Here is a 12,842-nt window from a genome sequence, read left to right on the forward strand (position 1 = left end):
ACTTATGCATGTTATCGATGTAAGTTACTCTTCACTATGATTAGCCTAACATAACGCATCCGAGGCAAAATGAGTCTAGATCTAAATAAATAATGGTTCGTATGATATTACACATATGTTACTACCCATCATGAAGATAGTAACATGCATAATATTTGTATGTTACTTCTCACTATGACCATAGTAACATAGTCTAGCAATATGATAAATCAAGAACACGTAAAAACCAAAAGCTGATTTAATTAAAGGCAAGATATATGATCGAAAGAAGAGGAAAAAATGAATACAAATAAGACATCAATGTCGATTACTTTTTTACCGCACACAAACTAAAGAGATTACTCAATCGAACAAGACCCCTCAAAGAAAAAGAAAAACTCAATCGAACGAGAATGAATTAAACTTGCTTCACCGGCCGGTCCCGATCCATAACCTTGAGCGCACCCGAAGATATCCCAAGGCCACCCTGTGGAAACTCAACGCGCACAAGCATGCATGCATGCAATGGTCGATGCAGCACGTTTCGTGGTAGGCAGAGACGTCGACGCCGGCGGAACGTATGCGCGCATCGATCACAGGGTGTTGGGCCCGTCGTTGTAGGCGTCGCAGCGCCGCCTGATCTCGCCATCGGCGCCGGTCTTGACGCCGTACATGCTGAGCTTCTCCATGGCGCGGGCGAAGTCGTCGAAGAAGGCGGTGTTGTTGGCGGCGTAGCGCTCCACGAGGGGCCTGGTGCGCAGGTCCGACCACATGTCCTCGTCGGTGCTCAGCAGGCCCAGGCCGCGCTCAATGTTCACGTAGTACATGTTGTCGAACTTGCCGGGGGTCATGACGTCGTTGAAGGCGGCGATGGTGGGGTCCTTGAGGTACTCCTTGCAGGCGGCCTGGAGCCCCTTGGCGTAGCCCGGGTTCATGGTCGGGTCGAACGGCGCCGGCTTGCCGGTCTTGTCGCGGTAGTTGTAGATCCTGGACGCGAACTCCTGGCAGTGGGAGAAGCCCAGCGTGTGCGCGCCGGAGAGCGCCACCATCTCCTGCACCGTGAACCCCTTGGCCAGGAAGAGCTCGAGGATGCGCCCGACGGTGAAGTTGGAGTGCGGGAGCTCCACGTCGGGGGCGGTGGGGCTGGAGGAGAGCGAGTCCTTGCGGCCCAGCGGGACCGGGTACCTGGGGCCTCCGGTCATGGTGACCAGCACCCTGGACGCCAGGGCCAGGACGTCGGCGCAGGAAACCACGCCGGGGCACTCCAGCTCCAGGGCCAACTTGGAGCGCACCACGGCGTCGAAGGCGTCGCCGGGGAGGGAGTGGTTGATCTCGGCGTCCTTCTCGGATTTGGCGAAGCGGGTGGGCGCGATCAGCACGGAGGCGTCGCAGCCGGTCACGAAGCAGTCGTGGAAGAAGACGCGAAGCATGCCCGCGGCGGTGGTCGGGTTCGCCATCTGCTTCGACTGGACCACCTCCGCGATGATCCGCTCCGCCCGTGGGCACGTCTGGCTGTAGAAATCGGGCGACAGCTTGGCCGCCGGGGCCCCCGCCGCCGCCTGGGGCACTCCCGGCCCGGCGAGCACTCCTGCCGCCGCCGCTTGGGGCACTTGCGGCCCGGCGCCCATTCCTGCCGCCGCCGCCGCCGCCGCTTGGGGCACTCCCGGCCCGGCGCCCATTCCTGCCACCGACGCCGCTTGGGGCATTTCCGGCCCGGCGCGCACTCCTGCCACCGCGGCGGCGAGGAGGGCGGCCGCGGCCAGGAGGAGGAGGGACAGGCGGCGCATGTCTGCTGCTAGCTGCTTGGTACGTCGATCCTGCGGGTGTGCGGTTCTTGGGTTAACTCGACCCTCTAGGTCCTAGCAGGCGACGTCAGGGCCGGCGAGGTGTGTGGGGGTCCTAGAAATGCGAGGGAGAGGGGAGGAGGGTGGTGGAGTGTTGCAGCGGATGTTTGCCGGAGCCGGTGGAGGAGAGCGAATGGCGGGAACGGAGTTGGCGGGGAGTGCTCCTAGGCGGAACAAGAGGCCGGAGAGGCAGAGCAGACACCATCTACTAGTACGAACGAAGTAGCGTGTCCGTCGCTCTGTTTCTTTTACTAGCCTCTCCTTTGGTTTGGAGAAATTTCATAGGAATTTCATAGAAATTCTAGAGGATAGGATTTTTATAGGATTTTTTTTCTTTAGAGCCCTTTGGTTTATAGAAATGGATTCCTATTCCTACATAGGATTGGTTCCTATCCTCCACATTTCATAGGAAAATAAAAATGAGTCTAGACTCAATGAAAAAATTCCTTTGGTGTCAACCAAATGACATCTCGATTCCTATTCCTACTCATAGGATTTGAGATACACGCCATCTCATTCCTACAAAATTCCTATTCCTACGATAATCCTATCCTATGAACCAAAAGAGTAGCCTTATCTGACTGCTAAGCTGCGCTGTTTGCTTTCAAAAAGAAAAGAAAAACTAGCTGGGCTGTTAGCCTGCTATTTTTTTTAGAAACACATGTAACTTTATTCACACTTGTAATTGTTACAGGTACACCGATTTTGATCTAAGACCCAAGAAAATACAGAGTAACTCCTATGAGTAGAATTACAATGAAATCTCTTGAAAACATCTTCTTCATGGTATCAATCTCTACTCGAAGAAATGCTCCAAAACTTCGGTAAAGAGGCTGCAATTAGACTGGAGCAACGATGTTGTCACTCTTTCACCTGCACGAAAATTACCAGTAATGTTTTTTGAAAGCGTCTTGAGTCGCCCATTCAAAAAGATGGGAAGCCTTGATCGATGAACGTACTTGTGCCGGAGATGACCCCTAGAAGTGCAGGCCGTCAAATCACTATATCTTCATCATGATGTCGATAAAAGATCCACAAAGAATCAGACCAGCAAAAAAGCTTGACACAACAATACAAACTCATCACATCCGAATACTCGGATCTGCAAGGACAGAAAACTCTCTAATCTCATGGCACCGCAAAAAATTAGAGAAAATTTATTCTCAAAAAACTACGATTATCACTAGACGTTGACGAAGAACATAGAGATCTTGAAGATCCAAGGTCCCCCCACCTCTCAACGCCAAGATGGCAGCCGAAGGTGAGGGGACCTAAATTTCTCAGATGCGGCGGCGGCGGCACAGGAACGGGAGACCCTAGCTTTAGGTAGGTCTCGCCTGTTAGCCACTTACTTACATTGTTGCATTCAATTTCATACCTAAAGGGCATGTTTAGTTACCCGCGTCATCCCAAACAAACCCAATGGGTGCAAGAAAATCGCGTTTGGTATCATATAATGGGGCTTGGCTCGCACGAGCATAGGCCTTAAAGTAGCCCATAACTTGGCTTGCTAGGAACGCTCGAATCTGCCGTTTCCAGCGGGCCAGGTTGAGTCAAGCGCAAAAAAGTGAGCGACTGAGCGGTGTGCGCGATAGTACTGTGGAAACTAGACACGGAGATGTCAGGAGGCCGAAATGTGCTGGCGCGGGATGACCTCACCCCCCATTTACTCGCTCACCTCTTGCTCTAAGACTAGCCCATTCTTGGTTCTTGCACCGGCGACGACGACGACTCAGATTTGCGCAAGCAATGGCGATAGCATCATTCTCTGGCAGTAGGAGCTGCTTCTCCCCATCATCTTAGCCTCCATCTCGTTCTCCTCGTCTTAGCCATGGCCCTCCAGTCCTCGTCGACTATGAAGCTGGTAAGCAGCATATACAACCCCATCCTCTGTTAGTTGGTAACACCGACCGAGACTAAAAGGCAGCCACGCGTTAGCTCCTACAAAGCACTGGGGTTTTTGGGGGTTTTGAAAGGAGGAGTTTAGGGTTTTGGAGGGTTTAGGGGTTTCATTTTGTGTTTCCTCCTTTTATTTTTGTGTTTACCATTCAACTCTTTTATATGTAGGGTTTTCATTTTTATTTTATGTCTTCCATTCAACTCGACACTAGCTAGCTACTACATATACATATAGCAATGAAGGAACCATTACACCAACATCGTCATGAATATAGAGAGAAGTGACCTCTCTTTCTCCGTGTTTGGTCGAACAACAACTTTTTGTATATCTATTTCAACGCTACTACATATAGTACACGTTTATGCATATATACAATATAACATCTCTTACGATCCCTAGCTAGCTAATATCTAATTACCAAACTCAAATTTCATAACCCGATGGTATTCTCCGTGTGTAGGTATGACCTCTTCAACAAGGAATTCCGCCAATTTCTCTTGAATTGCTCGTATGCGATCATGTGGTAGGAGTTCATCCTGCTTCCATAGGATCTAATTTAAAGAAGGGGACTAGTCATTCTATGTATCCCCGAGTCCAAGACAATTACTAGTCCCGCGTCAAGTGTAATAACTAGCAGAATAAAGTAGAACCTGCGCACGCATAACTCATCAATTACACTTAACCTCGAGTTAGCAAAACAGAATGTGCACAAGACAGTAACACTCACCGAAGTTGTAAGGAAATAGTATTTCCCTTATGGTTTGTTGTTGAATTAACGCCTTTAGCAAGTATTTCTCTCTATCCTCGGCCATGTGTTTTACCGTATATTCATTTACGGTATTTGGGTTAATGAACCCAATGTCATAGATTTGTCCTCTTTTTCATTCGAGGATCTTCAATCTGCATAATATAGTGAGGATAATTATGCATACAATGAACAAGCTGAGCTAGAGACTTAATTACAGAAATAATACTTACAGACAATAGCAACTGACGATAGTTTTGTCGAGGGCGTCTTGATTGAATAACTGAAAGAATTCATCAAATTCAATGTACAACGCCTTGACTCCATTGAAAAAATGCTCATATTTAATTCCCACGAAGATACTGTTCCTCCCATCCTTGCAGGCTTTCATGTACCACTGATGCAATTTTCGCATTTGTGTTGTTAGATGCGAGAGCTCCTCGGGTCTAACGTGAGGCTTCCCGTGCTCGAATCTAAAGGCTAACTTAGCCATTTCGAACTGTACCTCATCGCCTAAGTAATCACCAAGAGGGTAACCAGGATGAGTGGCCGCTACCCCCGGATCATTAGCGATATCTGTAAGCACCTTGAGCAGGGGGCATGATTGTTTTTCCTGTTCTCAGAGCTGGGGACTTTTTTCCCACTTCTTGCACCACTGCTACTTCCCGACCGCTTCACTTGATCAAATGTCTTTACAATACAGCGGTCATAGTGTGATAGCAGCGGAGGCGGTGGTGGTCGTGTAAGGTTATCCAGACAACGGTTCACTTTTATCGGATCAATTTTCTCCTTTGGATCTAGACGTTTCGGTGCAAACTGGCATTTCACATCGGCATCCACGATATCATTAATTTCCTCCTCAGTCATGTCATATGGTAACTTGGTAGGAGCCTTCTTGACGCTTGTACCTGCTCTGGATTTCTTCGCTGTTGTACTGCTAGCCGCCGGAGCGGCGGCGGTTCTCTTTCGCCGGTGCTGAGGCGGTGGAGGAGGCGGAGTCAGCTGACGCGGCGGATTCTACCGAGGGGCCTCCTCTGGCGGAGTCCGTTGAGGGACGGAGGATTTTGCTGAGGGGCCTCCTCCGGCGGAGTCCGCTGAGGCGTCGGAGTGTGCTGACGCAGCGGAGACGGCTGAGGCAACGGAGATAGAGTTGGACTGTGAGGAGTCTGCTGAGGGGCCTCCTTCGGCCGAGTCTGCTGACGCGGCGGCCAGTGTGGCAGCACGATGTGTTCCTTTCTCCATAGAATGGTAGTCCTTATGGCATCTCTCATATGATTCTCCCCTTCACCTGTAGGGTACTCAAGCTCCAGCTCCTCAAATCCATTCATAACTTTATCCACCCCGACAACAGCAAAGCCATCTGAAATCGAAGAGCAATGGAAAGTTCCATCAGGTCCACGAGGTAAGGCATAGCCGACCGTCACCTTCATGGTTATGTTCATGCATTTCGCATGTAGATCACAATGTTCCTTCTCTGTGATATTGTCGGTGCAACAAACCCCGGGTCTGTTGCCCAGACTGTGCATAGGCACAGGAGCAAGATTACATCACCAGGATCAGGCCAAAGTACGGGAGGTCAAGATCTTCAAAGGACCAATGTGCAGATCAATAGGACCAAGACCAAGCCAGAGAGGTGAGAAACCACCAGGAGAAAAACCTCCCTTGCCAGGCAGGCGAGCCTGGTGAGGACGGGGCCACCCCCAGAAGAAAACCTCCAAGATGCCCCGGCAGGGCCTGCAGGGACTCGCGGAGGCTGAGCCACCTCACCGAACCACCTCACTGTTGGGGAACGTAGTAATTCAAAAAAATTCCTACGATCACGCAAGATCTATCTAGGAGATGCATAGCAATGAGATGGGAGAGTGTGTCCACGTACCCTCGTAGACTGAAAGCGGAAGCGTTTAGTAACGCGGTTGATGTAGTCGAACGTCTTCACGATCCAACCGATCCAAGTACCGAACGTACGCACCTCCATGTTTAGCACACGTTCAGCACGATGATGTCCCTCGAGCTCTTGATCCAGTTGAGGGTCGAGGGAGAGTTCCGTCAGCACAACGGTGTGGCGACGGTGATGATGAAGTTAAGGGCGCAGGGCTTCGCCTAAGCACTACGACGATATGACCGAGGTGTTAAACTATGGAGGGGGGCACCGCACACGGCTAAGCGATTGTCTATTATGCTTTGGGGTGCCCCCTTGGCGATGTATATAAAGGAGGAGAGGGAGGAGGCCGGCGACCAAGGAGGGCGCGCCAAGAGGGGAGTCCAACTAGGATTCCAAATCCTAGTTGGATTCCCTTTCCTATTCCAAGAGGGGGAAGGAGGGAAGGAGAGGGAGAGGGAAAGGAAAGAGGGGGCCGTGCCCCCTCCCCTTCGTCCAATTCAGACTGCCTTGGGGGGGGGGGGCGCCACCTTGTGGCCTGCCCTCTCCTACTCCCTTATGGCCCATCAAGGCCCAATACTTCCTTGGGGGGTTCTGGTAACCCCTCGGTACCCCAAAAATATCCGAACCTTTCTGAAACCATTCCGGTGTCCGAATACCTTCGTCCAATATATCAATCTTTACCTCTTGACCATTTCGAGACTCCTTGTCATGTCTGTGATCTCATCCGGGTCTCCGAACAAAGTTCGGTCATCATATCACATAACTCATAATACAAATCGTCATCGAACATTAAGCGTGCGGACCCTACGGGTTCGAGAACTATGTAGACATGACCGAGACACATCTCCAGTCAATAACCAATAGCGAAACCTGGATGCTCATATTGGCTCTTACATATTGTATGAAGATCTTTATCGGTCAAACCGCATAACAACATACGTTGTTCCCTTTGTCATCGGTATGTTACTTGCCCGAGATTCGATCGTCGGTATCATCATACTGATACGTCTCCAACGTATCTATAATTTTTGATTGCTCCATGCTATATTATGTACTGTTTTGGACATTATTGGGCTTTATTTTCCACTTCTATAATACTTTTGGGACTAACCTATTAACCGGAGGCCCAACCCAGAATTGCTGTTTTTTTGCCTATTTCAGTGTTTCGAACAAAAGGAATATCAAACGGAGTCGAAACGGAATGAAACCAACTGGAGAAGTTATTTTTGGAAGGAAAGCTACCGGAAAAGCTTGGAGTGCACGTCAGGAAAGAAGGGAGGTGGCCACGAGGGTGGGGGGCGTGCCCCCCTAGGGCGCGCCCCCTGCCTCGTGCCCCCCCCGAAGCTCCACCGACATACTTCTTTCACCCATATATACCCACGTACCCGAAAACTTCCGAAGAACAGAATAGATCGGGAGTTCCGCCGCCGCAAGCCTCTGTAGCCACCAAAAGTAAATCGGGACCCTGTTCTGGCACCCTGAGGGAGGGGGGAACCCTCACCGGTGGCCATCTTCATCATCCTGGCGCTCTCCATGATGAGGAGGGACTAGTTCACCCTCGGGGCTGAGGGTATGTACCAGTAGCTATGTGTTTGATCTCTCTCTCTCTCTCTCTCGTGTTCTTGATTTGGCATGATCTTAATGTATCGCGAGCTTTGCTATTATAGTTGGATCTTATGTTGCTTCTCCCCCTCTACTCTCTTGTAATGGACTGAGTTTTCCCTTTGAAGTTATCTTATCGGATTGAGTCTTTAATGATTTGAGAACACTTGATGTATGTCTTGCCATGCGTATCTGTGGTGACAATGGGATATCACGTGACTCACTTGACGTATGTTTTGGTGATCAACTTGCGGGTTCCGCCCATGAACCTATGCATAGGGGTTGGCATATGTTTTCATCATGATTCTCTGGTAGAAACTTTGGGGCACTCTTTGAGGTTCTATGTGTTGGTTGAATAGATGAATCTGAGATTGTGTGATGCATATCATATAATCATACCCACGGATACTTGAGATGACATTGGAGTATCTAGGTGACATTAGGGTTTTGGTTGATTTGTGTCTTAAGGTGTTATTCTAGTACGAACTCTAGGGCTGTTTGTGACACTTATAGGAATAGCCCAACAGATTGATTGGAAAGAATAACTTTGACGTGGTTTCGTACCCTACCATAATCTCTTCGTTTGTTCTCTGCTATTAGTGACTTTGGAGTGACTCTTTGTTGCATGTTGAGGGATAGTTATATGATCCAATTATGTTATTATTGTTGAGAGAAGTTGCACTAGTGAAAGTATGAACCCTAGGCCTTGTTTCCTACCATTGCAATACCGTTTACGCTCACTTTTATCATTAGTTACCTTGCTGTTTTTATATTTTCAGATTACAAAAACCTATATCTACCATCCATATTGCACTTGTATCACCATCTCTTCGCCGAACTAGTGCACCTATACAATTTACCATTGTATTGGGTGTGTTGGGGACACAAGAGACTCTTTGTTATTTGGTTGCAGGGTTGCTTGAGAGAGACCATCTTCATCCTACGCCTCCCACGGATTGATAAACCTTAGGTCATCCACTTGAGGGAAATTTGCTACTGTCCTACAAACCTCTGCACTTGGAGGCCCAACAACGTCTACAAGAAGAAGGTTGTGTAGTAGATATCAAGCTCTTTTCTGGCGCCGTTGCCGGGGAGGCTAGGTAAGCGGAACTCACACCCCATCAACTAAGCTAGTTTCTGGCGCCGTTGCCGGGGAGGTGAGTGCTTGAAGGTATATCTTTAGATCTTGCAATCGAATCTTTTTGTTTCTTGTTTTAGCACTAGTTTAGTTTATAAAAGAAAAATAAAAAAAATGGAATTAAGGTTGCCTCATATGCTTCATCTTTTTAATATCTTTCGTGAAAATGATGGAAAGGAAAATTGTGCTCAAGTGCTATAAGAAGAATGCATTAGAATATTTGGCACTAAATATTTATATGATGAGCATGATTGCAATGTTGTTAGTATGAATTCCTTAAATATCCATGATGCTAATGATATGCAAAGCCACAAGCTTGGGGAAGCTGTGTTTGATGATGATGATATTTTTTGTCCCCCAAGCTTTGATGAGCAAATTTACTATGATGAAAGCATGCCTCATATCTATGATGATTATTATGATGACAAGTATTCTATAAAGAATAATGATAACCATGAAACTTGTCATCTTGATCTTAATTTTCAATCACATGATAGTTGTTTTGTTGAGTTTACTCCCACTGTTCCGAATGACAAGAATTTTTCTTATGTGGAGAGTAGTAAATTTTCTATGCAAGTAGATCATGAAAAGAATGCTTTAGGTGCTGGTTATATTGTTGAATTCATTCATGATGCTACTGAAAATTATTATGAGGGAGGAATATATGCTTGTAGGAATTGCAATAATATCAAGTTTCCTCTCTATGTGCTTAAAGTTTTGAAGTTATGCTTGTTTTGCCTTCCTATGCAAGTTGATTCTTGTTCCCATAAGTTGTTTGCTCACAAAATCCCTATGCATATGAAGTGGGTTAGACTTAAATGTGCTAGTCATATTCTTCATGATGCTCCCTTTATGTTTCAATTCTTATCTTTTATGTGAGCATCATTGAAATTATCATGCCTAGCTAGGGGCGTTAAACGATAGCGCTTGTTGGGAGGCAACCCAATTTTATTTTAGTTTCTTGATTTTTGGTTCTGTTTATTAATAAATAATCCATCTAGCTTCTGTTTAGATGTGGCTTTGTGTTTTAATTAGTGTTTGTGCCAAGTAGAACCTTTGGGAAGACTTGGGTGAAGTCTTTATGATCATGCTGTAAAAAAAACAGAAACTTTAGCACTCACGAGATTAGCTTCAACTTTTTATTGGAGAGTGATATTTAGTTGATTCTTTTTGAAAATGATTACTAGACAAATTCCTCAGGTCCACCAATTTATTTTAGAATTTTTGGAGCTCCAGAAGTATACGTTTGATACAGATTACTACAGACTGTTCTGTTTTTGACAAATTCTGTTTTTCGTGTGTTGTTTGCTTATTTTGATGAATCTATGGCTAGTAAGATAGTTTATAAACCATAGAGAAGTTTAAATACAGTAGTTTTAACACCAATATAAATAAAGAATGAGTTAATTACAGTACTATGAAATGGTGTTTTGTTTTCTTTCGCTAACGGAGCTCACGAGATTTTCTGTTAAGTTTTGTGTTGTGAAGTTTTCAAGTTTTGGGTAAAGATTCGATGGACTATGGAATAAGTAGGGGCAAGAGCCTATGATTGGGGATGCCCAAGGAACCCCAAGGTAATATTCTAGGATAACCAAGAGCCTAAGCTTGGGGATGCCCCGGATGGCATCCCCTCTTTCGTCTTCGTTCATCGGTAACTTCACTTGGAGCTATATTTTTATTCACCACATGATATGTGTTTTGCTTGGAGCGTCATTTTATTTTGTTAGTATTTGCTTGCTGTTACTTAGAATAATGTTTTGCATCTTTATTTGCAATAGAAATGTGAACAATAGCGTTTACCATGCTTATTTTGCAAGTATACCTGTTGCTGTTTCAAAACAGAAAGTTTACCACTGTTGCAAAAATTCCCTAGAAAAGTAAGAATTTGATAAAATGTTGAAACCTTTTGAATATTAAGATCTGATAAATTTACTACAGTGTGAATTTTCTTTCATAATTGTTGGAGTTAGGGAAGTATGATGAATCTTGCATTCTTTACAGACTGTACTGTCTTGGCAGATTGCTGTTATGTTTGCTTGTTTAATGATTTTATTTGAGGATAGGGCTATTAAATATGCAGAGGCATTTAGTATGCAGTGTTGAATAATAATTTTTGTGATTTTCTACATTATAGAATGATAAGGTTTTTGCATTGGCTTATACTAACTTATCTCACGAGTTCTTGTTGAGTTTGGTGTGGATGAAGCTTTTGAGATTTAGGAAACCGTGATATAAAAGGAATTAAGGAGACACAAAAGCTCAAGCTTGGGGATGCCCAAGGCACCCCAAGATAATATTTCAAGAAGTATCAAGCATCTAAGCTTGGGGATGCCCCAGTAGGCATCCCACCTTTCTTCTTCAACAATTATCGGTTAGTATCGGTTGAACCTAAGTTTTTGCTTCTTCACATGATGTGTGCTATCCTTGAAATGTCATTTTATTTTGTTTTGCTTGCTTCTTGAATAAAATACATTAGATCTGAAATTATTAAATGGGAGAGTCTTCACATAGTTGCATAATTATCCGACTACTCATTGATCTTCACTTATATCTTTTGGAGTAGTTTGTCGTTTGCTCTAGTGCTTCACTTATATCTTTTAGAGCACAATGGTGGTTTTATTTTGAAGAAATAGATGATCTCTCATGCTTCACTTAGATTATTTTGAGAGTCTTAAATAGCATGGTAATTTTCTTAATCCTAATATGCTAGGTATTTAAGACTAGTAAAAACTTTCTTATGAGTGTGTTGAATACTAAGAGAAGTTTGATGCTTGATGATTGTTTTGAGATATGGAGGTGATAATATCAAAGTCGTGCTAGTTGAGTAGTTGTGAATTTGAGAAATGCTTGTGTTGAAGTTTGCAAGTCCCGTAGCATGCACGTATGGTAAACGTTATGTAAGAAATTTGAAACATGAGGTGTTATTTGATTGTCCTCCTTATGAGTGGCGGTCGGGGACGAGCGACGGTCTTTTCCTACCAATCTATCCCCCTAGGAGCATGCGCGTAGTGCTTTGGTTTTTGATGGCTTGTAGATTTTTGCAATAAGTATGTGAGTTCTTTATGACTAATGTTGAGTCCATGGATTATACGCACTCTCACCCTTCCATCATTGCTAGCCTCTTCGGTACCGTGCATTGCCCTTTCTCACATCGAGATTTGGTGCAAACTTTGCCGGTGCATCCAAACCCCGTGATATGATACGCTCTTTCACACATAAACCTCCTTATATCTTCCTCAAAACAGCCACCATACCTACCTATTATGGCATTTGCATAGCCATTCCGAGATATATTGCCATGCAACCTTCCACCATTCCATTTATCATGACACATTCATCATTGTCATATTGCTAGCATGATCATGTAGTTGACATAGTATTTGTGGCAAAGCCACCGTTCATAATTCTTTCATACATGTCACTCTTGATTCGTTGCATATCCCGGTACACCGCCGGAGGCATTCATATAGAGTCATACTTTGTTCTAATATCGAGTTGTAATCATTGAGTTGTAAATAAATAGAAGTATGATGATCATCATTTTCTAGAGCATTGTCCCATGTGAGGTTTAAAAAAAAGAAGAGGCCAAAGGAGCCCAAATAAAAAAAGAGGCCAAAGGAGCCCACATAAAAAAATGAGAGAAAAAGAGAGAAGGGACAATGTTACTATCCTTTGCCACACTTGTGCTTCAAAGTAGCACCGTAATCTTCATGATAAAGAGTCTCTTGTTTTGTCACTTTCATATACTAGTG

At 45.2% G+C, this 12,842-nt stretch overlaps 1 protein-coding gene across 1 annotated transcript; it reads right to left on the reverse strand.

The window, feature by feature from the left end:
• Positions 1-205: 205 nt before the first annotated feature.
• Positions 206-1,766, reverse strand: LOC119315975 (peroxidase 31-like). Its single transcript, XM_037590394.1, has one exon. It carries the CDS (start codon positions 1,764-1,766, stop codon positions 573-575), a length of 1,194 nt encoding a protein of 397 aa, XP_037446291.1. The 3' UTR covers positions 206-572.
• Between the last annotated feature and the right edge of the window lie 11,076 nt (positions 1,767-12,842).

This window comes from Triticum dicoccoides, chromosome 6A, assembly GCF_002162155.2.
Source record: "Triticum dicoccoides isolate Atlit2015 ecotype Zavitan chromosome 6A, WEW_v2.0, whole genome shotgun sequence".
NCBI lineage: Eukaryota > Viridiplantae > Streptophyta > Magnoliopsida > Poales > Poaceae > Triticum > Triticum dicoccoides.